Source organism: Eurytemora carolleeae, unplaced genomic scaffold, assembly GCF_000591075.1.
Source record: "Eurytemora carolleeae unplaced genomic scaffold, Eaff_2.0 scaffold741, whole genome shotgun sequence".
In the NCBI taxonomy this organism is placed as follows: Eukaryota; Metazoa; Arthropoda; class Copepoda; order Calanoida; family Temoridae; genus Eurytemora; species Eurytemora carolleeae.
This window is the reverse complement of record NW_019396634.1, coordinates 2,990-29,776: the sequence shown is the minus strand read 5'-3', so window position 1 is coordinate 29,776 and position 26,787 is coordinate 2,990. Positions and strand designations below refer to the sequence as shown.

The window sequence follows — 26,787 nt, the reverse complement described above, 5'->3', positions numbered from 1 at the left end:
TCAACAAACGTAACAAATAGTAATAAAACAACAAAGAAATATGCAAAGAAAAATCAAATTAATAAATGCTTTTTAATCAATGGAAAAAAAGGTCAAAGGTAAGGATTATAGATATTGCAGTTCTGAAATCAAAATATTACAGGTAAGGTTTGCACCCTATATTCAATAGTCATGTATGTAATATTACAAAAGTTTACAAAGTAAAACCTTATGGCAGCAAGATTAGAAAATTTAAGTATTGGCAAAATATACAAGTATTAAAAGTATAAAATATATTTTCAAAATTCAGCATCTTTAGGCAGATTAATTGTGCCAAATTGCTACAAAAATACTATTTGCAAAATATGCATTATTAGAATTTTGTGTTCCATCAACCTATACTTTTCAAATTGGATATTAATTACTAATTAAATGTATTAATCTATAAAAACAATTTAACATACAGAAAATGCTATCTTTTGATGGGGGAGACCCAGTTAATTAAAAGAAGAAGATAATGAAGAGCAAGATATAAAACTGCCATAAATGGTCCGGCCATAGGTCCACAGTCCCACAGGTTCCTCACCTAACAAACAACAAGTTATCTATTGGTAGAAATACTTAAGAGATATAATTTTTTTGTATTAGGAAGACACTTCGAAAAATACTTCGTCTAAGAATTTCTTTTGGAAATTATGGCAGCATAGGGCTTTCTCCCCCGTACATCATTGAAATCATTTCTAGATTGTTCAACTTTATTGAATCTTTACACAGTACAGAATTAACAAACCGAAATTGAGCCAGTAATTTAATAATACTACATCCGTCTTAATATTTTTTTACAAAACAAATCATATATTTTCCTCTTAGACCATTTATATTTCTCAAACAAACCCGGAGAAATGTTAATTTTTTAGATGGGGGGGTTTTATTTTATCTACTTTCATAGCTAGAGTAGAAACAGATTTATAAACCTACCTTCCTAACTAGAGTAGGTTTTAAACCAGTAGAAACAGATTGATAAACCTACCTTCCTGACTAGAGTAGGATTTAAACCAGTAGAAACAGATTGATAAACCTACCTTCCTAACCAGAGTAGGATTTGAACCAGTAGAAACAGATTGATTAACCTACCTTTCTAGCTAGAGAAGGTTTCAAACCAGTAGAAACAGATTGGTAAACTACTTCAGTTCTCCTGGCAACGTCTCTCCAACAATAAGATGTCCGAACAAACTCATTGCACTCGGTGGCACTTGGCCGTGTGCCAGTTATCACTGCCTGAAACATTATTAACAGATTTAGTATAAACACAAATGCAATATCCGAGTCCGTTGGATCCGCAACAGATTGAGTTCTTGAAAATCTACCTGATTTTAATTGGTCCATCAAGTTTCAGAATAAGAATCGACAAAAAAAGAATTAGGAAATTTCGGAGATTAGGATCAACTAGGTAGATAATCCTAGATGTATATTTACCTTTATACCAGTATATACACCCTGTAGTATAGAGTCTAGGTTAGGATCAACTAGATATATAATCCTAGATGTATATATACCTGTATACCAGTGTATACACCCTGTAGTATAGAGTCTAGGTTAGGATCAACTAGATATATGAACCTAGATGGAAGCACTTCAGGTATACCTCCAACGCTAGTACTGCTCAAAACAATATTTTATCTTTTCATTTGTTTAGGAAATGACACAGAAGAAAAATGGATTTAACACGACCAAAAATCAAAATTTCCAAATTGTCTCATTGAAAGTATTGAAAATTGCAAAGATGAGATTGAGTAATTTTTGATTTTATGGATTCTGCATTGCATATTTGTAAACAAAAATCCCCTTTTAAAATTTTTTTGAGAATTTGAATAAGAAATATTCAAGAAAGCCCCTGACTTATTGAGATAAATAATATGCCTAACAACAGTGAGTCCACAAGCTACTGCTTCAACTATGGCCATACAGAAAGCTTCAGTTAAGCTTGTATTTAGAAAAATATCACCTGAAAATAATAATGTTTTTACTAAAAATATTACATATTTGTAATGTTTTTTACTAAAAATAATACATGTTTGTAATATTTTTTTACTAAAAATATTACATATTTGTAATGTTTTTTACTAAAAATATTACATATTTTTAATGTTTTTTACTAAAAATCACTGTTTTGTGCTGAAAATAATGGTCGGTAATGCTAGTAATTTATTTTTAATAAAAAAAAATTCTATTTTAAATTTTTGTAAAAAATACCTTTTATCAAAAGTTTGTCTCTAACATCAGAGTGTTTAAGCTCTCCAAGCATCTTTACTCTAAATTAACATTAAAAATATTTTTAATTTTTGGTTTTATAGAAGAGAAAGATACTTGTTCTTATTTAAGAGAACCTGACAATTTCTCAAGTTCAATTGGGTTAGCAACAAGTTGTCCAGAGCTAGGAAATTTTATGTTGAATACTCACAATCCAGATTGCTTGGTTGATATCTACAGTGAACACTTTTAATTTGAGAATCAATGTTGAATCTCTTCAATTCAGTTAATCCTTCCGTGATATCGAATAAAGATTAAATTATTCTGCCGATTAAGATGGAGACCAAACGTTGATATCTAGATATCCACAATATAAGAGTTCCAAACTCAGATCAACAAAAGTATTCTAAGTAGTAAACTTTAGATAATTGTGTTCTTTTCAATATTAAAAGATATGCCAGAAGAAGTAACACCAAGCTTCTTAATTTAAAGTTTCTGTCTGGACACTTAACTTAACTAAAAAGTTATTTTAATTGGTTGATCTCGGTTGGCTGAAAATATGCAAAAATTGGTTTTACAATTCACAAAATTGAACATATACTGTTTCATTAAAAACAAACCAGGATCTAATGGATTCTGATTCTGAGAGGCAAAAAACGTTAGTTTTGAAGCGAACAGACTCACCGTCTTTGTAGTTTATATTTCTCTATAACTTCTTCAATTAGAATTCGCTTAGGACCGTCCCCAGCTATCAAGAAGTTGACGTGGCGCCCACAATACTTACGACGACAAAGAAGTGGGATAAGCTCGGCCACCAGATCTATTCCTTTCCTAAATGGGACAGTTGACATAATTTCAAGCAACCCTAACAATTAACAAGGATTTGAAAACGATGAAATTTCTAAAGTGATGAATTTGTTACGTCCTGAGTGATAATTAAAGTTGCATAATTTTGCATAATTTTGCATATTTTGTGAAACTATATATTCGAAAATGTTTTAAAAAAATAAACTTCACCATACTTGTCTTTTATCATTTATCTTTTTGTATGAATAAATCTTCATAATAATAAAAGATTCCATCCTCATTTATGTTCTTTACTCACCTATAAACTAGCCTACTTCCTATCACAATTGTTATAGGTTTAGTTTCATCCTTTTCGTCAGGTAGTTTTCCTATTCTTAGTCTTTTCTTCTCAGTATTAATGGTAGATTGTTGTTGTGTTGTTGTAATTTTGTGACTAGGAGGTTGTTGGTTGTTAAACTTGAGTGTTGTTTTAGATTGTTTTGGCCGGAATTTGACCGCATCAACTGCGTTCGGTATCACGGATACGTCCTGAGCATTTACTCCCGATCTAATAAAAACATTCATAAATTTGCCAGTTAGATAAGTTGTTTCTTCCTTTAAACATTTTTTTTGAGAGACAAAGCACAATTTGAAGTTTACTTTAATGCAAATATTGCAATACCCGTTGTAGTACGGTACCCTTAATAGCTTTGTCTAATCAAGCAAAAATTATACATTCATGTTTTCGTTTCTTTAAACTGTTTATTTTCATTTGCAGTTTCTCTGCGAAAGTGACTTACACATTTCTTGCTTATAAAAAGCAATGAAGAAATTGTCAGAATTAACACTTTTCAAGTCAGAAAACGACGGTATCTTCCACATTTTGATCAGATTAATGTTTCCAGGGTACTGTTGTAAAACGGGCATTGTTATTTTATTCAAAAAACCTAAGAAATTAATTTTAAATTTTATTTTCCAAGTTAAACTTTGAAGATGTATTTTTCCGTGAATTTTGGAATACTTTAAGAATTATGTAATTACTTCTCAACGCGAAAGACGATATAAGAGTCTTTCAAAAAAAAACTCTTAAGGTGAAAAAGCGCTAATTTTCCTCCATTTAATTAGTTTATAAGTATGTTTAAACCCTGAGGTAGGTATGATTATTGATACAAACCCTTAATCTAACAATTGACACCTATGAAATCCACCAAATATCTGAATAATTCCTTAAAATTATAAACCTGAGTACGGTATTTTCTTTTCCAGTATGTGAGACGCAGATGGTGTGACTAGTGTTGGATAACGAGTACTTTAAGAATGTATTTGTTACAATAGCGCTGGCATCACTGAATTAAACAGCATATGAACACTATGAATAGAGGTGTCAGCTTTTCTACCTGGCAGCCATCTTGGAAAACTTAAAAATCTTCTTTTTTAGATTTTTAACCCTATCTGGCCTGGGCCTATTGCGATAACTCAAAAAATATTTGAACTAAGGAGATCAAATTTTTTGGTTTTTCTAACTAACCCGACTAAACATTAGATCCACAATGATCACTGGGATCATTCACAAACCTAGAAGATAACATTCTTCCGGCAGATGATCATTAGTTCCTGAAAAAATCCTCTACATATTCCTAGATGGAACACTGAGGATCAACACACAAGTATCAAGTAAATCTACATATATTTAGACCTACTTCCAGTCATTGGATTTTAATATTTTATGGATCTTTGGAAAGCCAATAACAAAAGCAAGCAGATTGCACAGTTTTTGCCAAGAAATTTTGCACAGATTTTTGCACAGACGCCTTTAAAGAGAATTTGCACATTTTCAGTTTTTCTTGAATACACAAATATTTCTGCATACTTCAATTCGCTAAGTCAAGAGCATTTTAAAAATCTATAATCTGTTGCAATTTGCGCAATTTTTGTTGGCACATTTTGCTTAATAACTAGAATTCGAAATTAGAGTGGGCTCAACTTTACCCCCTTTCCCCCCAGGCAGCCAGTCAGTAAACCAAACGTCAGGCTAAATAGGGTTAAGCTTATTGTTGAATTATCAACCAAATTATATGCTTTCAGTTTTCAGACATTTGATAAAAAATTTAAAAAATTAAATATTTTTATTTGTTATTTTTTGTCTAATAATGCTATTAAACCTGAATCCGAACAGTGAATGGTCTGTGAACACTGAAGGTATATCTTGATAATTACAATTCAAAATAACATGAAAAAAATGCATAAATGGTATTTATAAATGTTATGAAAATGTAAATGTTTTTAAATCAAATCAGAATTTGAGGGACGCCCTACTATCCGCATAACTCACCCGAAGTGAACTTAATAAATCAGGAATTAAGCAATAGCCTTGCAGCTTGTGATAGATATATGCATTTATATTATATATATATATATTATAAGATTTTTAAACTTTTTCTAAAATCTTGGATTTGATTTTAAAAAATCCAAATTAAGGTTCTTAAATCATAGATAAACGACATTGGGTGAACCTGAATGAAGTAAAAAAAAACTTATAACATTAGAAAATATAGAAAGAATTAAATGTTGTTATAAACTTGAACTGTTCCTAATAAGCTCGCAATAAAAAGAGCTTCATGAGCAAGTGAAGAGAAGGCTGAATGTCCGTGAACAATTGTCACTTTTTCTGAAATAAAAAAATTCTTAATTGAAAAAAAAATTACTTGAAATCAAAACCTGTCGGACAAGTAAGAGACAAGAGGCTAAAGGTCAAAATATAAACAATGTTTAATACCTTAGTATTATCAAACTATGAAATTAATTTTGCTTGATCAACTATGAATTAGAAATCAGGTTGCAAATATATGGGAATTAGAAATTTTTAGAATAAGAGTTTTAAATTTCAGGTTTTTAATGATAAATCTGCATTTTTTTCTTTTTAATTTTATTTATTTGTTTTTCCGGTATTTGATTTTATTTTCTATGTGCGGTATTTATCTTAATATTTTATAAACTTATATTGTGCATTTTTTTCACCTGCAAGGAATATTTTCCTAAGGTAGTTCAGAGAACCAATAATTGTTGGTAAAATAGATTTGTTGTAAAAAGGAAGGATGGGTAGATAATAAACCTAAAATGTAATCAGATATGAACAGCAAATCTACAGATTTTACGCAGAATTTCTCAGTTTGCCCCTATTTGGGGTTTAAGACAAAATATATATAAAGACGCGTTTGTTACGTCGATTTTGCATCCAATGGTTATTACTTATCAGAAATCCTTAATCATTTTTTTCATTATTATCATTGTTATCATTGTTTTAATTACTATCATTGTTATCATTGTTATAATTGTTATCGTTGTTATTATTGTTATCATTGTTATAATTATTATCAATCTTGTTATTTTTATCATCATAATTACCATTATCATCTTTGTTATTAATATCATCATTGTTATTATTGTTATCAATACTATTAATTATTGCTTTGTTAATGATAAAGTATTGTTACCTTCAGATAGTTTGTCATATATCTAACTCCAACCCTGTCATCATAGAAGTGTGTGATTACAATCACATTGTGTCCTCTTTCCAACAAACATTGCGACAACTAAACCAAATAAATCTAGAACTATAGGCTAATTTACAACAAAAACGTCGGAGTTGGTAAAGAAAAAAATGGCGGAGATGGTAACGAAAACAAAATGGCGGAGTAGGTAAAGAAAAAAAAATGGCGGAGTTGATAAAGAAAACAAAATGGCGGAGTTGGTAAAGAAAACAAAATGGCGGAGTTGGTAAAGAAAACAAAATGGCGGAGTTAGTTAAGAAAATAAGATGTCCAAGTAGGTAAATAAAAAATGTCGGATGCTGATGAAAGATTACCAGTAAAAAAATGAGGCGTTGCATCTATGCCATTTTTCAATATCTTAATAAAATACCAGAGCCGACGGAGGTACCTCATCATATATCTCCGGTCTCCGAACAGAGATATTGCAGATTTGACGTCATATACTGTTCCTAGAGCATCAGATGAGTATACATGCGAAAGTAGAACCGGCTAACACCATTATTTATTGAGATATTGAAAAATGTCATAGAAGCAACGCCTCCTTCATCAGAACCGTGGTCAGTAACTCAAGACATGCAATTTATATCTCTACATAAGTTCCCGAGGATTATCTAACAATGCCAATAACAACTATAATTGAAAAACCAACGAACCTGGAATATATGCGACTCAACTCCCCCCATGTTCGGATAGAAAAAGTCTGACACCATGCAAACGGTGTGCACCATTCTCTAGAGAAAAGTGCTCTTCATTGTTAGATCGGAAAATAACTTCTCAAGTGGAGTTTTCCCCATCAACTTCAAAGTATGTAATAACCATAAGAAGACAGTGCAGGCCAGTCTGATACTTTGTGCTTCTGCTAGGATACACTATAATCCCGGCCTCTGAGGCTAAGTAATTTAACTAGAAGGTGTGAAATTGGGGGGATTGTAAAGTATAAATTTGTGATTCGGTTTTTGGGTTAATACGTCTATTTTAAGGACATGGTCGGAATTGATGGATCAGGAGAAGTAATTGACATTTAGTTGAAATAATTCTGTAGTGTCGTCGAGACTGTACTAATTTAGTAGGCACTAGCCATATCTAGTTCAAATATATTTCTCTTCTCATTAATTTTGACCACTGGAAAAAAGTACTTAACATTGGTTAAAAAATTACTTTCTATAATGTTTACCTATTACAGGGAATGCTGCCGATGTCCGAATATACATATCACTCTGAAAAGTAAAATTTATATTTATGTTAAAGGTACAGAAGTTAAACAACAAAAACTATTGGTCAATGAGTGTTCCTCTCTTGGCGGATTTAGGCGGGGGAGCTCCTTCCTCCTGGAGACCCTTCCTCATCATCCCCTTCCTGTCCAGCTGCTTGTTGATGATCTTAGCGTTAAGGGCGTAGTTCTCAGCTATCTCCTTGTCCTCCAGCTCATCCTCGTCATCACTACATCAATCAGAAAAATAAGTAAGTAAGTAAGTAAACAAGTAAGTAAGTAAGTAAGTAAGTAAGTAAGTAAGTAAGTAAGTAAGTAAGTAAGTAAGTAAGTAAGTAAGTAAGTAAGTAAGTAAGTAAGTAAGTGAGTAAGTAAGTAAGTAAGTAAGTAAGTAAATAAGTAAGTAAGTAATTAAGTAAGTAAGTGAATAATTATCTATTTATGAAATATAACAAAAACATAAAATATTAAGGGTTTCAGGAGAAAATATTTAAAAACCTCCAAAAATAGAGGTTGTGGGAATATTTCCCCCCAATTCTAAATCGTCAATCGTCTCTAGACAGTGTTAATAGATTATAAACAAACCTGACAGTACTAACAGTAACACTAGAATATTTTCCCATTGTTCTAAAGTTCTTGGTGACCATTCTTTTCTTCGGTTGTTCTTGGGCAACCTGGGAGTAAATATCCTTCTGAGAGATACCTTGCGCTGCGGATCGAACAGCTCCCTGGAAATAACGGAATTGAAATTCATGATTTTAGTTGCTTGAAGCAATGTCTTATTGTTTAATAAAACTAGTGTTTAGAAGAAGTCAAATCTTTCAGATATGAATTTTGGAGAAAAAATGAAAAATAGAATGGAAATCTTTTTCAATTTTTTTTCAACCCACAAATTTTTCCTTACTGTTCAAATTCAGAGATGAAAACCTCAAGAAAATGTTGAGCTTTACTTTGGAGAAATACCTCTTAAATAAAATATATATATAATATATGATTATTTATGAATAGATATCTATTCTCTACCCTGAATATGAATATTATGTCTCATGTATAATGAATATCTCTACCTTGAATATGAATGTTATATCTGTATCAGGATCATGTCTATAGAATATCTGAAGCCCACAACCATGACATTTATATCTAAAAAAAATTGTATTACCAATGAAGTAGAAAGCTAGTTTGCTTTTCATCATAACGAAAACTCAAAAAAAGGGAAAATGCCATTTTGTCTTTAAATCCGATACCAAATTGGGGACTTTAATTAAAAATAATGCTATTACAAATTAGAAATGCTTTAGTTGGAAATCTCCCCCCCCCCCTTCCCTTAACCTACCTATGCTGTTTCTCAACTCCTTCTGCTCTCTTAATATAAACAATCTCATCAAATTCAAGTTTTATCTTGTGCGCGTGCTTCTTGCCGTCTATAACGCGCGCACCATCCTAAGCACAAATATCATGAAAATTAGGTTTGATCTTGTGCGCGTGTGCTTCTTCCCGTCTGCAGCACGCAAACCGTTGATAAAAAAGTAAATTCATTGAGCTTCTTTCAAGCGATCACCATCCCAAACAAGACAACCTAAAAATAAAGTTTGCTCTTGTGCACGTCTTTCTTCATTTTTTCCCTTCCCGATAAACGTTAAAACTGGTGAAATTTTAGATTTATGATGGTTAACTTCTAAAAACTAGAAATATTAATAGAAAAAGGGAAAAGACTTGTGTTATAATACTTGCCTTTGGTCTCAAAGGAAGTTTGTCTACAGCTCTATCAAGGATTACAGCCATCTAAATATTTACAAATTATACAAGCCAAAAAAAAATGAATGGTGCGAAAAAATTACCTATTTTAGACGCGGACCGTAAATATTCAACAAAACCAGAAATTTTTCTCTAAATGTTACAAAAAAAAAAAGACATAACATAGTGGGTTATGGCTTTTTATTTTGCCAAGAAAACATTATACTGATATTTAAAGTTTTTAAGAAAAGATTTTCAAATAAGGATAAAGGACTAATGAGACATTAAATAAACTTGCTAATTATAATCATTTAAGCAAAAAATTCGCTCAAAAGTTAAACAAAAATTACTCTACAAAGCCTAAATATTGTGCAAAATGAATGTTTGATGAAAATATTAACAAATATAATATTAAACTGATTTATTACCTGCCCACACAAACAGTAATATACATGCAGAGGTTTCTCATCAGCCTGGAGAACATCTTTACTTGTCTCCAGTTTAAAGTCCTCTGTGAGAAACGCTTTTTTCGCTGGCAAAGGCATTTTATCTGCAACATTTTTTTAGATCATGGGGACAAAAAATATACATTTATGTCACGATATGGTTAGTACGAACAGAACTTATTTTTGTGATTAATTAAATTTTTTTTAAATGTTCAGAGTCCAAATCTTGCTGGAGTTCGTCTTGGAGTTTTAACTTCTGATCCAGGTGTACTAATGGACTGTCTGTTCCTCTCCTTCTGCCTGGCCTGCTCCTTCTCCTCCTCCATCTCCTTCATCCTCTCCGTCGCCTTCTTCATCTCCGCCTCCATGGTGTTCAACTGCGTCAATGCTTCACGTCGGGTCTCACTGGACATGGTTCCCTTCACCTTCACACTGAAAACGAACAATAATATTATCAGAATCCAAGCGCAGCAATTTGAAAGCTTAGTCTCGAGTCCCTTAGTCACAACTTTAATCTTCAAAATTAGACCCGACTGTGTGAATTTGTATTTATGATTTATTAATGGTTTAAGATTAGACTGAACTCTGAGAAAAACTAATTCAAATAAATCTTTCGTCTTATTTTAGTTTCAAAGGCAGCTTTGTCCTACGACTGATTTCCCCCAAATCAGAAAAAAAAAACTGCAAACTATCTATACTTAAAATTTCTAATCTTAATATTTTTGCATCCTTAAGTCGTAACTCGTAAACCTGTGATATTTCAAAATTTTGGACAGATCAATGATCGGCTTGAAAAGATTCATTGATTAGAATATTAGAGTTCAATACGAGTGTTCAGTTCAAGATCATTTGAAGTGGAAATTATCTTTAAAAAAACTTGATCTCGCGTCTAAACAACCATAATGTTTTTGTTTTTATACTAAAATTAAAATAAATTAAATCGTGTATCTGTAAAGACTGAAGTGATCTAACCTATAGAACATTGGCCCAAGCTCCGCGAGCCAGTATCCGTCCACTGCTGTTGCGGTGTGCATATACTCCTTGGTGGTCATCACGAGCTCGTGGTACACCACGTAGTCCGCCGTGAACCCCATACCAAAGAGAGAGCTGGTAGGATGCAGGTTAGCAGGCATACCGTTCCTGGCGTTTACATACTCACCAATACCTCTGAACAATATATCTAATTAAACGTATTTAACATGAAGGGATTCCAGGCGTAATTTCAAGTTTATTTAAAAAGTAACATGACCAATGAGATATCCATGCTTTTCTCTTTGAAATTGATTATTTTTTTTGTGGTCCCTGTAAAAGTGATATGTGGATTTATTAACAAATAAAAAAGTCACTTTATAAATCAAAAGATGACAAATTAGATCAATATTAATAGGAATAAATGAAGAGAAAGATATGCTTGATCTAGATACTAGTTCAACTACTAGAAATACTTGATCTAGATACTAGTTCAACTACTATTTGTAAATAAGTCCCCACACATTGTTGCAACCCCGTACAAATCCATTAACATGTCTTACCCTTCCATAACCTGTTTTCAAATCTAATACAGGGTTACCTACCCAGAACAAGATTTCAGAGACGACTTCACGGAACTTTTTCCGTCTTCATCCATACTTTTATACTTCCGTGCATCTTTGATTTTTTATTAATCCTTTAGTTTAACACTTAAAAAATAATTTCGAACCAATATCAAATCAAATCAGGCTTTTAGGGCTCGGTTCCACTATCCACGATTCAAACTCGAGACGACTTTACTAAATCAAGAACAAAGCAAGGCCTTCAGATCGGTATTTCTAAAAGTGGATAGGTCGTCTTTGTAGTCTCGTCCTATATGGGTAACCCTGTACACGTGTAGGTCGGAAAATCTTTCGGTCTGTTTTTCTTGTAGGGTAGCATTACATCAATGAATTAAACCCACCTGAGTCTGGCTGCTTGATGAAAGAATGCCGCGCATATACATTTTCTTATCACATCCCAGTCCGTTCCTGCGCTCACCATCTCCATCTTCTGGTTCTCCATAATCTCCTTCAACTGCGCGCGCACCTCGCGCACCTTATAGCGGAAATATTACTAAAATCTTGTAATTTCACAAATTTTTTAAATCTGTTTAAACCAAACCTCTTTTAATCAGGGTAAAATTGACTAGAATAGAGTTTCAAATTGACAATATTACTATTTACCAGACCTACAAGTGCATATATTTCAGCTTTGACCCTTAAAACTACAACGACTATGAGTACTCACTTTGCGCATAGCTTTGCTATGAATAAAATGGTCGGCGCACCATTGCGCAGAGTATCCATTAGCTTTCCACTGATGGTAGACATTCAACAGGGTTAAATGGTCAGACTCAGGAACCTGCAATCAAAACATCATATTACGAGACATCACAAATACAGATTAAGAAGAAAATGATAGAAAAGCTCCAAAAGGTCATTTAACAAGCAATGAATGAATTTGTGGAAAAAATCTTTGAACTTTAGTTGGAAAATATTTTTCCCCAAAAAAAGTTTTAAACCTATTTGGCTTGTTTATTTGTGTTTGTTGTTTTTTCGTTTGTTCGCATCCGATCAGGCCTAAATGAGCAACAGAAAATTCTGCAAAAATCTAATTTTTGTTGTGAAGACAAATGAAATCTCTAAAATTAAACCTGAAACTTTTCTCTAGCAGCGTCACTGTCCTCCTCCCTGCCCTTCGGTCTGAAAAAGATGGAGGGAACACTGAGCATGGAAACGATGATGAGGATATCGAGGGAGCACCTCATCTCCTCCGAGATAATCAACATCTTGGAGAGGGAAGGATCCAGGGGGAACTCCACCATCTTCCGACCAAGATCTGTCAGCTGACCAGTGTTGTCCAGAGCTCCTATACAATCAATTAATCATCATTAACTAAAATCAATTAATCACAAAGTATTAAGTCAATCAATAAATCAATAAATCAAAAAAGTTAATTAAATCAATCAAATAAAATCACTGCAATGTAAATAAAATCATCAAATAAAAATACACTTCAATCAATTGATTTAAACCTTCATTTTCCTTATATAAAATCAAATTATGTAATGAAAGGATTGTTTTAGGCTCAAAGTCTCTTGTATACAGATTTGAGGTTCAAGTCCCTTCTTTGGTCAAAATCATTTTTTTATTATTGTTATTAACGAACATAAAATTGTAGAAATGCAGGGGGACGGGACAACTATGACAAACAAATCTAAAAAATATTTAAATTTTACATTCCAGTCTACTTTTTTATGGATTAGATCTAACATCAACCCCAAATTAAGGATTCAAACGAAGTATAAAAAGATGTTTAGGTTTACCAAGAATCCATAGTTGGTACATAGAGTTGAGAATATTGTCCTCCGGGGGTGGATCCATGAAATGGAACTGCAGTAGGTTCTCTACACCTAGAGATTTGAGAAGGAGAACCACGTTGGCCAGGTTAGTTCGTTGGATCTCAGGCACAGAGGTGGTTAATAGTTCTTCCCTGCAACAAGAGAAGAAATTCTATAAATTGTATTAAGTTTCTGTCGGATTTGCTGTATTAAACAATTTCAGAAGCTTTAGCCCTCCCTGAACCTCCGCCTGGGATGTTTTAGGGCACACAGAAGAAAACCTGAACTTTTTATGCTTTTAACGCAAAAATTTTATAACGGGGAATAAGAAAATGAGTGTAGTAATATTGTTTAAAAGTTTCTATAACGTGGTTTAATAAGGCTTTAAATAAACTGCTTAAGTTCTAAATTTTTCATCAGAAAGCTCCTCGAATTTAAGCAAATTATTTCAAATACTGTTAACATAGGATCTAATATTTTTCTGCGAATATTGAAAAAAAATATCCGGGAAATTCCAGTAAAATTATATTATATTTTTAACCATACCTGTACTGTCTCTCCGTGTAGAGCCTGTAACACTGGCCCGGACCAGTTCTACCGGCTCGGCCCGACCTCTGGTTAGAATTAGCCTGAGATACAGGAAATATCTGTAGAGCATCCATACCTAGATAAAAACTGGTTTTAGAAAAAATAATAATTAATTGTTGTTTAGGCTACTGACAAGAATTGTCTAGATAGGATACACAAATTGAAGACGACATCCGGACTAGCCTCTGTTCCCAATTATGTACCGCCATTACTGTACGCGGCCCGGTCCCACACGTGTACTGCACACATATCTTCCTTACTCTCCACCTGTGTTCACCTTTCTCTCCTACACTCATTCTGCCTTCATCCTCCCTACGTTACCCTACTACAGTCTACTATAAAAAACATGTTTGCTTTCTAGAACAGAACTTCCTACCCCCAGCTGAAAAGGATAATATTGGGGTGAGAGGGAATAAAACCTCATGATTAAGCCGAATAAAAACAAAGATAAAATGATCATTCCCTACCTATTCTCGGATTGTACACTTTCATCTTACAATATCCTGAATCCACCACGTACTTGATACCGTCCAACGTCAACGAGGTCTCGGCAATGTTTGTCGCCACTACGCATTTCCTCAATCCGTCCGGAGCTTTCTGGAAGATCTTTGCCTGGAGATCGGAGGGAAGCTGGGAGTAGATCGGTAGAACAGCCAACCCTGGAGCCTCGTCAACCTCATCTAACATAGTTTTCCATATTTAAAGATTTTCCTTTAATAATTTAAAGGTTTTTTTATAGATTTTTTTATTAATTTATTTTTATAGTTTTTCCCATTTATTTTAGTTTTTCCTTATCTTTATTGTTTTTCCATTTCTGATCTAGTATTTCATTTTTTTAGTTTTGCAATTTTTCTTTTACAGTTTTACCATTTTTTTACGGTTTACCATTTATTTAGTTTTCCATTTTTTTAAACTTTAAAACTAGTGCATAGGATCCATTTCATTTTGGTGAGGATCCGGATCCGGATCCTGGATCCACACTATTTTTATAATATTTACTGAATTTGTTTTAACAAAGCATAATTTTCAATTTTTTTCGCTTATTTTCATACTGAAACTTGAATCCGCATATTTTTGCGGATCCGGATCCAGGAAGCCAAATCTTGCGGATCCAACGCATACTAAGCACTATCTAAAACTATTTTCGTTTAAAACCAAGACATTCACAATACTACTCTTGAAAGCTTGGTCTTAGAAGTGATCATTTTCAATTTTTCGGTTTTAATAAATAGATAAATCTCTGCCATTGTCTAATGTCTGTTTAATCTTCGATTTAGAAATCTGTGATCAGTGTTTTACTCCGGAAATAAATAAATTAATGTTATATAAAGGTGTTAACAGTTTAAACCTACATTTAATGGTCAATTTCATTTGTTACCCTGATTTTTTCTTTCGACACTAAAACGATACAACACAGCCTCCCCCCCCCAAGCCCCTTCCCCCAAAAAAAAGCATAGATATGTTGATTTTACGAAGAAAACACTACTCAACTCATGTCAAATTACCTAATCTTTCCTTGATAGTATCACAGGTGACCTCAATATCCTCCTGCCCAGGCATAAAAATGAGCATATCCCCCTCGTCGGCCGTCAGATGGATCTGCACCGCCTGCTTCACAGCAGCGTCCACGTAATCCTCCACCACGTTTTTACTGTACATTATTTCGACGGGGAAGGTACGACCGGGGATTGTAAATGTGGGAACGTTGCCGAAAAAATCCGCAAATTTTCCTGCGTCCATCGTTGCGGAAGTAACAATTAGTTTCATATCTCTCCGCCGCGCAACTACAGAGCGGAGCAGGCCGAAAAGGACGTCTGTGTTTAGTGATCTTTCATGAGCTTCGTCCATTATAATACAGGAATACATGTCTGCAGAAATAATACAATTTTTAAAAAAAATAGAAATAAGAAATGAGACATTCTAAATTAACAGAAAACAAAACAAAACATAAACAATTCTAAAAATGTGTATTTCCCTAGATCAGGTTCTCTAAGCGACTCTCTCAACAAAATACCATCTGTCATGTATTTAATAATTGTCTTCTCGCTTGTACAATCTTCAAACCTATTGGGTGGTAAACGGTTAGAAAATAATAATCTTATATAAACTCAATCAAAATATTATCAATCGATAAATAATCAAATTTCAAAACTATTCCCGTAGATGACAATCTACAAAAGCCTAATTCTATCCATCGCTTATCCCATTTCTTCTGTCTCAACTCCCATAATAATAAATAGTTCTTTAAACAATAATTTATAAATACCTGATAGAGTATCCAACTTCATCTCCTAGTTCTACGCCAACTTCATCGCTAACTCTCTTAGCAACGGACATAGCGGCAACCCTACATTGTTACACAACATGTTTTCTATATTTAGTTTAATAGATTTGATTTTTTTCCTCTAAACTTCAGTAGGAAAGGTTCATAAATAGATTACTCAACATCTTATTTAACGACCTAATCTAAATATATAAAATAGTAATCTCTGTTTGTCTGTTGGATTGTATGCCCGATCATAACTCAGGAATCAGTTGACGAATTTGCCTGAATTTAGATCGGGGAAATCGGTAGAACCAATGAAATTTTCTTAGCTTGGTTTGTCAATTCTAGGTGAAGTGGGTTGACTTTTATCGAGAAAGTTTAGTTCTCACGCCAAGCTGGGTTCCCAGGTTAGTAACGCTACAAGCATACTAACCAACTCAAGGGATTACAAGAGTATATAAAATGAAGAGTTAAATTTTCAATGAAAATGTTTTACCTTCTAGGTTGTGTGCATCCGATCATTCCATATTTAGTATATCCGTCCTCCATCAAGAACTGGGTCAGCTGGGTAGTTTTACCAGATCCTGTCTCACCTACACAACAACACACAATCAAAATCAGATCAAGTAAAATCAAATTGAATGAATCACATAAAAACAATCTAAATCAATTAATATCAAATGTAAATCTAAATCAAATTAAATCAAATTGAATGATATCCTATTAGAATCAATAGAAATCACATCAAATTAAATCAAACCAAGTAAAACAGCCACATCAAATGTAAAAAAATAATCAAGCAGTTATATTAAAATCCCATAGAAAATCAAATAAAATCGTTGATAAAAAGCCAAACCAAACCACGTACCTATAACAATAACGACCGGATTGTCTCTGATAAGATGAAGAAGCTTCTGTCTGACCGCGTATACAGGAAGGAACTCTCTCTGCTGTTTCAAGGATTTAGTTCTGCTGAAATCAGTCTTCCCTCCCTCCTGGTCAACCTAGAGGGAAAACAAAACATGATATTTGGAAAAATGTAATTTTTATCCATCAATCAGACTCTAAGGGACGGCCTTTGACCACATAGCAGTCCCACCATGACTACTTAGCTGGGATTGAAATAAGGATTTAATTTCAAAACTTTTAGGAAGATGTTACAAAAAACGGGCTCTTAAATTGCAAGGATTTTTTACCTCAAACAATTTCCCAAACCTAAGAAAATTTTTGTTGAAGATCTGAAAATTTAGCGATTTATACCCTTTGAGAATCTGAACTCTTAGCGTTAGGGTTATTTTATATGCGAAAGGATTTGTAAAAAAAATTGCGATTTCTATGCACAAAATATAGAGAAATCTTAATTCCCCCCCAAAAAAAAATAACTATATTTAGAGTCGTGAAAGTTAAAAAATTTCAATAAAACTCATGATTTTTCTTTAAAAACTCACCTTCATATGATCGGCAAATTTTGAGTTTTCTCTGAAATCTGTGTGATCGTCCATATCTTTGTGCTCCCTGTCATCCGTCTGAAATAGTAATAGAATTATCAGATCAAAGATTATCAACATTGAACCTATTCAATCACCTAAGCAGTCAATTAATCAATCCATCAATCAACCAACCAATGATATCAAAATAAATCGGTCAATCAATCCTAATTGATCATCTGATCATTATGGTCAAAATTCGAATCCTACAATCTAAATTACGACAAAAAAACCTGATTATTCAAAAACCAATAATCAATCAATCAATCAATCAACCGTAACCTAACCTTCTCAATGCCGAGAATATTTCCTAGTTTAGTTCCAGCCAAGTTCCATTCTTTCTTCTGCGCTTTCTTCCTCTCTGCCTGCTCCCTGTGTATCCGAACTAGCCTGGAGCCTTTCCTAAAATATTCAACGGCCATCAATAATTCTAATCGGATAATTTTTGTTTTGTTTTTATGTAGATATTTCATAAAATAAAGGTTAAAAAATATTTCATGAGATTGTTATAGAAATATTACTCAACCCTTCAGGAGTACCGTCAACGATTCAAAAGCAAAATGGTTAACAATCCTTTAAAGGGACTGAGACGTTATTTCAAGTAACTCGGTGCTCTTTATACCACTATCTCGGTTACAATATATAGACATTTTTCTATCTGAATAAGTGTTGTATTCTGATCATTTTCTACATGTCTCAAGTGCAAAAATACGCAAGTAACTTTTATAAAAATACCCCTGTAAAAATAATCAATTTTTGCAAGGCAAATAAGGATGTCTTAGTCATCCTTAATTAGACTTTCAACTTCAAGGGCACAAAATCAGACATGCCGCTATCTTTATCGATAAAGGGTCACTTGAGTAACCACGAAAGTCCCTTTAATTAGGACCTCTTTCCATCCCTGGTTACCTTGAGACCATTGCCATATCACTAGTTGGATCTTTAATAGGTATAACAGGTTCATGCTGCTTAGTGAAGATGATTCTACCGTCCAGGAAGGGGGGGATAATGTTGGTGACGAGAAGGTGAACCTTCGCCTCACCTTCCTCCTCAAAATCTTCGTCGTAATCCAGACGGAGTACAGCTCCTACACATCAATATTATCATAATAAATCAATCAATCAGAAATATCGGGAAAGATATCCGAAATATTCTCAAAATTTTAAAACAACCTTAAATAAAAAACTGAATATTAAAATAAATCAATACAACATTCAATATAATACTGAAGAGAAAATGTTAAATGTATGAATTAATCACTTAGAATTGAATACGTTTATTAAAACAACATAAAGTATTTTAATTAATTTGGCATTCAATGTATCAATCAATCAGTATAACATGAAGCATACCAAACGACATTGAACATCTTTGTCAAGAGAACATTTATATGTTGACTAATTAACATCACGACAATAAAAGTTGTTAATGATCAAAAAATGCATAATAAAATAATGATAAAACAAAGAAGTGCAAAATGATCATAATTCGGTATGGAGGGGGGGAAGGGTCCTTATATTGTTCCCTATTTGCTAACCTGATCTTATCATTCTATTTTTCTCCCACATTTCATTATCCTTCTTCCTAGCAGCTTGTTTAGCAGTCAGATGCTTTACTCTCTTCAACTCCTGCTGCGCTACCTGAAAAAAATAACTAGAATCTGTTCTTGTTGTCAGAAATAATTCTATTTTAAAGTTAAAACTATAAAATAAAATGAAAATATAATACGATGTTCCAATTTTTTTAACTTTTTAATAGTTTTCAAAAAATTACATTCCATTTTTTAACTATTTAAATAGTTTAAAAAATTGGAATGGAAAAAAATTGTAGATAATAACTACTAAAAAACGAATCAACTTCAAATGTATAAACATCTAATAATTAAAAACATATGCCGAGTTACTAAAGAGCTATTTAAAAGAACGATATTTTTTTTTTTACAAAACCTTACATTAATTAGAAAACTGCAAAAGTTAATATTTTGTTAGAAAAAGAAAAACTTTAAATTCTTAATTCCAGAAGTAAGAAAACAATAAATAATAATACCTTCTGTTTGATGTACTCCTCTGAGATGTTGCTGAAGGCGTTGTGGTACTCGTCCTGCCCCTCGTCCATGTTGTACCAGTCTCTGTCCAACCTCTTCTCCTCCTCGTTGTACTGATCCATGTCCACAGGTTCCCGTTCCTTCTTTATCTGCTTAAACAGATCGATTTATGTAAAAAGGATAAAAAGTAAATTTCACTAAAATATACTTTATAATTTCAATGTAACAACAAAAATTTTATCACTTAAAAGTTAAAATTTCTAAATAATATTTCTAATTTAAGGGACTATAGGCGTGATTTCTTGCGACTCTCAATATAAATAATGTCATGCCGATTCACACCTGTACCTTAAACATATTTATCTGATATTGAGGAACACATTGTTGTATTTATAAATTGTAAATTGCTTAATCCTTAAATGTTATTATCTCTTTAGCATAAAGAAAAAACAATTGAAAATAAAAAAATGTTTTAAGAAAAATCTAGGATATTTTCATCATTTTGGTTCACTTATAATCACGCACAGTCTAGAAGAGGGGCAAACCTAGAAAGGTGGGTAGAGGAAAAAGAAGCGGGATTGCTTGAACTGGTGGGGTAATCAGCACCTGACTGAGACCCTTACTCGAACGTCGGTCTGGCGATCCCACATTGGGGGTCTTTCATGATCTTTTTCTAATACTAATGTTAAAATAGTGGGGATCGGTTGTTTATTAAATATTTACCCCTGGTTTGTTCTCCTTCATCCAGTTGTTCTTTTTGTAGCTGGGGGTGGGTAAAGGAGTCTCTTTATCATACTTCCTGAACGACACAGAATCAGAAAATTCTCAATTCATGGTCGAGTGACCTTTCGACTGAAAGCCGAGAGGGACTTTTCAAAATTAATTAATGAAGATTTGATTACATAGTACTTGGTAAAATTAAATTCCGGATTTCTCCCAAAAAGAAAATAATAACTGGCTTTTCTCTTTAATTCTTTCTTATTTTAATTACTGTGAGCTTTATGATACCCTCCATATTCCGCTTTCTCCAATTGTACAAGTGGGATGTACCGCCCCCCCCCCCCTTAGCTTGAGAGGTATGTTTTTGGACTTTTTTCAAAGATTTAGGTAATGTACTATATTTTCATATATGAATTTTCTTGAATCCCGCATCCTTAATTAATTTTTTACATTGATAAGGCCAGTTTATACCTGTTAAATTTATCCCTTCTAGAGGTGAATTTATCCGATCTCCAATCTGAACTCCGTATACTATCATCGTCTCGTCGTCCACTGTTTGGGGTTGGTAGATCCCAGCTTGAGAGTTTACTGGGAGTATCATCCTCCTCCCATCCGGCGTGTCCGGGGGTGTTCTTCACACGGATCAACGGGGTCAGGGTGTCATCTTTCATTCCACGATCCGACCTGGGGGTCTCATGCTCCCAGTCATTGTGACGACCTGATCGATCACCACGATCCTTGCGTCGGTAACGGTCACGATCTTCATCACGATACCTATCACGATCCCGATCCTGATCTCGGTCGTAACGATCCCGTTTTCTATCACGATCGTTATTTCTATCCCTTTTCCTTTCATCTCTATCCTTATTTCTAGAATCATATGTAATTCCTCTCTCTTCCTTCTTCCTTCTCTCCTCCTCCCTCCTCCTCGCCTCCTCACTCACTCCTCCAGTATGAGAGGGAGTTTCTTCTTTAATCTCCCTGTACTCACGATCCCTCTTTAACTCTTTCCTGAAATTTGGCAAATTAAATGCTTTAAAGTTTGATATTAACATTCACCTACTAGGATATCAGCCTATGATTTAATGACTTTGCTTTTCTACACTCCTTCATTTCTACGATTTTAATTGAATAACTATTTCTTAATTTATTTTTGCCTTCATTCCCAATAAGCTTTTTTCTAAGTATGTTTCAAATTGTTTTCCCTTCAAAAGTTTCATTGATATAAAAACAATTTACTATTTATTGCTGAAAAAAGAACTAATTTACTTTTTCAGTTATGGGATTGCAACCAAGGACTACCTTTTAAATTTGTCACTGGTTATATCCTCGTCCCCGTCCTCGAGCTGACGTTTCTTTGCGAGAGCAGCCTCGGCCTCCTTCCTTTCCCTCTCCTTGATTACAGCAAGCTTGTCCAGTCCTAACCTCGAGCCTCCAGTCGGCAACTAGAAATCAAAAACTTAATTTAAACAAAAAGAAAGAAAAAAAATTGTTTTTAAAAACCTGACTACATGTTTTCAACCTCTGCTATATGCAGACAACCGGGACAGAACAGAATTACCAGTAATATGACCGGAGATGAACCGTCAATTAATTCTCACTAAAAGTATTATTTTTTATTTTGTATTAATTTAGGGTTTAGTTGGGTTAAGACAATTTCTAGGCCAAGCGCAGCAGGCATGACAGACTAGAGGGCCGGGCGCTGCAGTCACAAATCCATTTTTAACCCCGCGTTACATATGAGATGCATATACAATTTGATAGGAAGGGGAGCCGGGGGGGGGATACAAAAATCTTATACTGAGAATTTACCAAACATTGGCCAGACCTTAAATAATTTGAGCTATGGGAATGCTAAACTACCTACTACCTACGACCGACTCAATTAAGTTTATATCTGTAGTTAACATCAAGGACAAGGCAAAATTATGAATCCTCGATTCAAGATACGTGGTATATCGCGGCTCAAGGTCAGTTTTGGCTAATATTCATTAAATCCGGTCCAAGCTAAAGCTTATCTTTGTCGTAAAGGTTCTCCTGAATTCACCTTGAACGCTGAATCTCCGCCTCCTTCGTCCTTCTTCTTCCTGATAATTAATCCTCCCTTGGACGCAGATTCATTCAACCCTGCCAGAACAGCATGTACTAATTCGTCACCCATTTTTCTAGTTTAAACAAAATGATAGTTTTGTATTTAGTAAAATTATTATAATGATTCAATAAGAATTCAGAATCTAGGACAATACGTTTTAACGTTCTGTTTCTTGGAAATTAAATACAGCGCAGCTGCCTCGTTATTTTCTTGATCTTTGTTAATCAAAGACGATAACTAAACTATAAATGAAAAATCTTATTTTTTGAAATATTTTCATTTTCTAATGAACAAAATAATGTTCATCAGTTCAATCGAACTAAAAATTTGTATTCTTTTTTTAAATATTGTGACATAAAAATTTTATCAAAGATCAGGATGCTATCTCATTTGGACTACTGCCGTTTGAACTATTGTTCATTTGAACTATTGTTCATTTCAACTACTGCACGTGGGACCACGTGAGTAGTTTAAATGAACAATAGTTCAAACGAGTAAATATATTGCTCATTTGAACTATTTTTTAGTTCATTTGAACAATTTTCATTTGAACTAATATAAAATGAAATAAACAAAAAATAGTTCAAATGAACATAAAAATAGTTCAAATGAAAAAAAACCAGTTCAAATGAACAAAAAAATAGTTCAAATGAACAAAAAAATAGTTCAAATGAACATAAAAATAGTTCAAATGAACATAAAAATAGTTCAAATGAGCATAAAAATAGTTCAAATGAACATAAAAATAGTTCAAATGAACAAAAAAATAGTTTTGACAAAAAAAGTTCAAATGAACAAAAAATAGTTTAATTTGAAGTATTTTTTACCTAACCTAACCTAACCTAACCTAACCTAACCTATTTTTTTTGTCCATTTGAACTATTTTTTACTCCATTTAAACTATTTTTTACTCCGGATTTAAACTATTTTTTTCATTTGAACTATTTCATTTGAACTATTTTCATGTTCATTTGAACTATTTTTATGTTCATTTGAACTATTTCATTTGAACTATTTTCATGTTCATTTGAACTATTTCTATGTTCATTTGAACTATTTCATTTGAACTATTTTCATGTTCATTTGAACTATTTTTATGTTCATTCGAACTATTTTTTGTTTATTTCATTAATTAATAGTTCAAATGAAAATAGTTCAAAAGAGCAATATATATAGCCCTTTAATTCACTCAAAATAAAGATTTTTTGTATTATTTAAGGGATAGGTTAGGTTAAGACAATTTCTGGGCCGCGCTGTGGCTAGGATCCAGGCCATGAGGTGAGGGCCGAGCGCCGCGGCTTGAACAGGCTAGGGGGACGGCGCTGCGGCCACAATTGTCCCATACAGTGCCTCCCTAGACCTGTAAAGGGGGCCCTAGAACTTAGAGCTTTCACACTTTTCAAATCTTAAACTCAACATAAAAAAATAGTTTGCTGTTCATTCAGTGCACTAAGAAGATTGTATTAGTGGACCAGAGCCAGACAAAAGTCCGAATGAAAAATCTATTTAGAATGCACATTTATCCTAATGTTTGGCTTGGCTTGAGTTTGGAGGTATGTAGTAAAAGAATATTTTTTTGTTTTTTTTTTCATTGGTTTTAGCTGAAGTGCCAGAGGCGTTGCCCGCGTAATTTAAAAATCGAATTAAAACAAAAAACTTATGATTCATTTAGCTTATGTCATCCCCAAGGGTATCCATGAGTTTCCTTACTAAAATTCTGCCCATTTGATTCAGCCGTTTGGCCAGCCATAGCAAACATATAAATGAACGAAGAGCTCTATTTTTTTCACAACAGAAAGTCATAATTATTTTCTGGACCTTTGTCCTTTTTTCATCTCATAGAATTTAAATTTAAGTCAGGTTTTTCATTTTAAAAAATGTCTTTTACTATCTCTAGTTTAATAGTTTGTTTGAAAGAGAGATAAAGTATAGAACAATGCAAGGTAATTGGACTGTATGTGTAACTTTAAAATATCTTATACTTATGCCTGATATCAAAGAAGCCAAATGTTTTGAATTTACAGTTCAAATTTTTGAATCAGTTTTAAAATAAACCTTTTTAACTATCCAACACAGATTTTTAACTGCGCTTTAAACGTATATATCTTTTTATCTCTGGTTTAGCTTTCTTTAAATGCATTTTTGAAAATAACTTAAAAACGTTTTTAACACCAAAATATCATCTCTATTATAATTTTTCTTTGAGGGTAATTAAACGTTTATAAATAATAAACTTCTTTCTTGGTTTATGTATTTATAGCGTGCATAATATATGCAGCAAAAAAATTTATATCTGTATATAAAAGATGATACTCTATTGTTAAAGACACGCATTTAAACTGATTAAATTATTAACGATTGAAACTTCAGAAGAGTTTTATTGTATCCGTTTATAAACCTCTACAGGGTATCCTGCAGAAGAGGTTTATTGTATCCGTTTATAAACCTCTACAGGGTATCCTACAGAAGAGGTTTATTGTATCCATTTATTAACTTCTATAGGTATCCTGCAGAAGAGGTTTATTGTATCCGTTTATAAACCTCTACAGGGTATCCTGCAGAAGATACTACTCTCCTTCTGTTAAAGGTGTTTGTGTTCATTGGGTAGTACCAATTGACATTTTTTGTACGACACTATAATAAATACTGTGTTTTGAAAAATAATGTCAATGATGATGATAATGATTATAATAATAATAAAAATTTAATAATAATTATAATAATGTTAAAAAAAAATTCGAACTTTTTTGACTATCCAGCCGGCCAGATGGAACACATATATGAATGTCTTGTTATATTATTTAGATAATAATGATGATGATAATGATATGAAGACGACCCATGAATATAAGTCAAAAGAAAAGTTGTCAAGAATAGAAGGTTTTCGAATGTAAATTTGCAAGATTGAATTGAAATACAGAATAAAGTTTAATCCAAATTATGTAAATCCTTTTTAATATTTAACACTGAGATAAACTTAATATTTCATAAAAAAATGCTCTTTTAACTTGATTTTAAGGAATGGATTTTAAAAATCATGTTTCTTATATAGTTTAAACCATAGATTATGTAAATCCATATTTATTATATATAACACTGAGATACGAATAATATAAATAAAAACAAAATGAACTTGTTGGCGTTCAAGTCTCTTTACGTCACGGTAACATCTTCAGATGGAGACCATCGAACTAAAATTAAATATTTTTCAAATTTCAAGATATTTCTAAAAATGTGAATTGAGAGGGNAGAATTAATCATTTTCCATAAGCAAAGGAGTAAGGCATTAATCAGATTTTAAAAAATTTAATTTTAAAAAAATTACGTGAATTGTCATATTGAATGTATCCAGGGTGTTGAGTTATATCGTGTCCCCACCAAACAGCCTAAACATATTAAATTTAGTAATTTGACAACTTCATTTGATTAATGGTATCTTGAAAGTTTGAATCACACATTAATTTCTTGTTCTAATATCAAACAAAGGAATTGCGTCTTTGTCACAAACTTAAATTTTCTATTCCCTATATCTTTGCAACTAAATGGAGTAAACCTTTGATATTTCAAACTTAGATTTTTTGATCTAACAGAATTCATAGTTTGAAATATCTAAGGTCTACAACATTGGGTTGCTAAGAAATAGGGATTAGAAAATCAGAGTTTGTAGCTAAGACTCAAATCCTTTTATCACAAAATAAAGTGTTATTTGGTTCTTCTTTATATTTTTTTTAAGGGAGTAGTGGCTAAGTATAGTAGTTGAACTGAGAGTGCGGTACCGTATAATAAAATATCAGGATGCAGATAAGACGTTTTTAAATTCTGCTATTAAAGACTGCAATCTCATGATTTGGTCCCTTTAAAGAATTTTATCAAAATTTGTCGTCGTCGAACTGTCATGTTTCTTGGGGCACGCTTTGTTTAGAAAACTTTTAAATTTTTACATTATTAGTTTTACCTCATATCTTCCGCCCTCGAAAAATGTTCTCCATTTTGCTTCATTACAAGGCTAAAATTTAACTTTATAAACTGAATAGAATTTTTAGGTTTTTTTCCATTTGATTTGACTTAATTCAGAATAAAAGCATCTGCACTTTGTGTTTTTAGTTGTTTTCCGTTTCAGTGGCGGATATAAGGGGGGTTATTGGGGTTATTTACCCCCCCCTAGAATCCTGGGGGTAAATACCCCCCCCTAGAATCCTGGGGGTAAATACCCCCCCCTAGAATCCTGGGGGTAATTACCCCTGAACATATATTCAGGCCCTGAATAGCAGGGGTTACT

The 26,787-nt window shown here is 32.9% G+C and overlaps 3 protein-coding genes across 5 annotated transcripts; all 3 read right to left on the bottom strand.

Moving 5' to 3' along the window:
- Nucleotides 1-394: 394 nt before the first annotated feature.
- On the bottom strand, nt 395-7,814 carry LOC111706641 (phosphatidylinositol N-acetylglucosaminyltransferase subunit A). 2 transcript variants are annotated; one of them, XM_023479554.1, is made up of 14 exons: nt 7,741-7,814; nt 7,220-7,297; nt 6,510-6,608; nt 6,034-6,127; nt 5,606-5,683; nt 5,178-5,220; nt 4,257-4,361; nt 3,335-3,583; nt 2,914-3,060; nt 2,233-2,291; nt 1,900-1,984; nt 1,536-1,638; nt 1,114-1,257; nt 395-565 (listed from the first exon to the last, which is right to left on the bottom strand). In XM_023479554.1, the coding sequence occupies exons 2-14, from the start codon at nt 7,292-7,294 to the stop codon at nt 452-454; spliced, it is 1,395 nt and encodes a 464-aa protein (XP_023335322.1). In that variant the 5' UTR covers nt 7,295-7,297; nt 7,741-7,814; the 3' UTR covers nt 395-451. The 2 variants fall into 2 exon arrangements, with proteins under 2 accessions (XP_023335322.1, XP_023335323.1); XM_023479555.1 differs by lacking the exon at nt 7,741-7,814 and adding an exon at nt 6,955-7,015 and having other exon boundaries at nt 7,220-7,300.
- On the bottom strand, nt 7,783-10,074 carry LOC111706645 (UPF0428 protein CXorf56 homolog). The gene is made up of 6 exons (XM_023479558.1): nt 9,942-10,074; nt 9,511-9,561; nt 9,113-9,219; nt 8,844-8,919; nt 8,362-8,504; nt 7,783-8,006 (listed from the first exon to the last, which is right to left on the bottom strand). Exons 1-6 carry the CDS (start codon nt 10,056-10,058, stop codon nt 7,838-7,840), a joined length of 663 nt encoding a protein of 220 aa, XP_023335326.1. The 5' UTR covers nt 10,059-10,074; the 3' UTR covers nt 7,783-7,837.
- LOC111706640 (pre-mRNA-splicing factor ATP-dependent RNA helicase PRP16) lies at nt 10,063-22,662 on the bottom strand. 2 transcript variants are annotated; one of them, XM_023479552.1, is made up of 22 exons: nt 22,464-22,662; nt 21,719-21,861; nt 20,888-21,427; nt 20,420-20,495; nt 19,699-19,848; nt 19,190-19,292; nt 18,562-18,739; nt 17,940-18,054; nt 17,614-17,691; nt 17,034-17,169; nt 16,662-16,758; nt 16,166-16,246; nt 15,875-15,963; nt 15,405-15,767; nt 14,367-14,579; nt 13,858-13,975; nt 13,297-13,463; nt 12,625-12,839; nt 12,219-12,332; nt 11,893-12,026; nt 10,932-11,126; nt 10,063-10,391 (listed from the first exon to the last, which is right to left on the bottom strand). In XM_023479552.1, the coding sequence occupies exons 1-22, from the start codon at nt 22,575-22,577 to the stop codon at nt 10,172-10,174; spliced, it is 3,639 nt and encodes a 1,212-aa protein (XP_023335320.1). In that variant the 5' UTR covers nt 22,578-22,662; the 3' UTR covers nt 10,063-10,171. The 2 variants fall into 2 exon arrangements, with proteins under 2 accessions (XP_023335320.1, XP_023335321.1); XM_023479553.1 differs by having other exon boundaries at nt 19,699-19,845.
- Nucleotides 22,663-26,787: the final 4,125 nt, after the last annotated feature.

What these genes read in the sequence shown, in the direction of transcription:
- LOC111706641 (XM_023479554.1), bottom strand. Translation starts at nt 7,294, where the DNA reads ATGGTGCACACCGTTTGCATGGTGTCAGACTTTTTCTATCCGAACATG. An exon ending in TTTTATTGCGAGCTTATTAG is followed by an intron (nt 5,221 to 5,605) that starts GAACAGTTCAAG and finishes GTAATTATCAAG; the next exon opens with ATATACCTTCAGTGTTCACA. An exon ending in GGAAGTAGGCTAGTTTATAG is followed by an intron (nt 3,061 to 3,334) that starts GTGAGTAAAGAA and finishes TGTCCCATTTAG; the next exon opens with GAAAGGAATAGATCTGGTGG.
- LOC111706645 (XM_023479558.1), bottom strand. Translation starts at nt 10,058, where the DNA reads ATGCCTTTGCCAGCGAAAAAAGCGTTTCTCACAGAGGACTTTAAACTG. An exon ending in AACTTCCTTTGAGACCAAAG is followed by an intron (nt 9,220 to 9,510) that starts GCAAGTATTATA and finishes ATTTGTGCTTAG; the next exon opens with GATGGTGCGCGCGTTATAGA. An exon ending in GTTACTGTTAGTACTGTCAG is followed by an intron (nt 8,007 to 8,361) that starts GTTTGTTTATAA and finishes TGATTGATGTAG; the next exon opens with TGATGACGAGGATGAGCTGG.
- LOC111706640 (XM_023479552.1), bottom strand. Translation starts at nt 22,577, where the DNA reads ATGGGTGACGAATTAGTACATGCTGTTCTGGCAGGGTTGAATGAATCT. An exon ending in ACCAGTGACAAATTTAAAAG is followed by an intron (nt 21,428 to 21,718) that starts GTAGTCCTTGGT and finishes GCCAAATTTCAG; the next exon opens with GAAAGAGTTAAAGAGGGATC. An exon ending in AAATAGAATGATAAGATCAG is followed by an intron (nt 18,740 to 19,189) that starts GTTAGCAAATAG and finishes ATTGATGTGTAG; the next exon opens with GAGCTGTACTCCGTCTGGAT.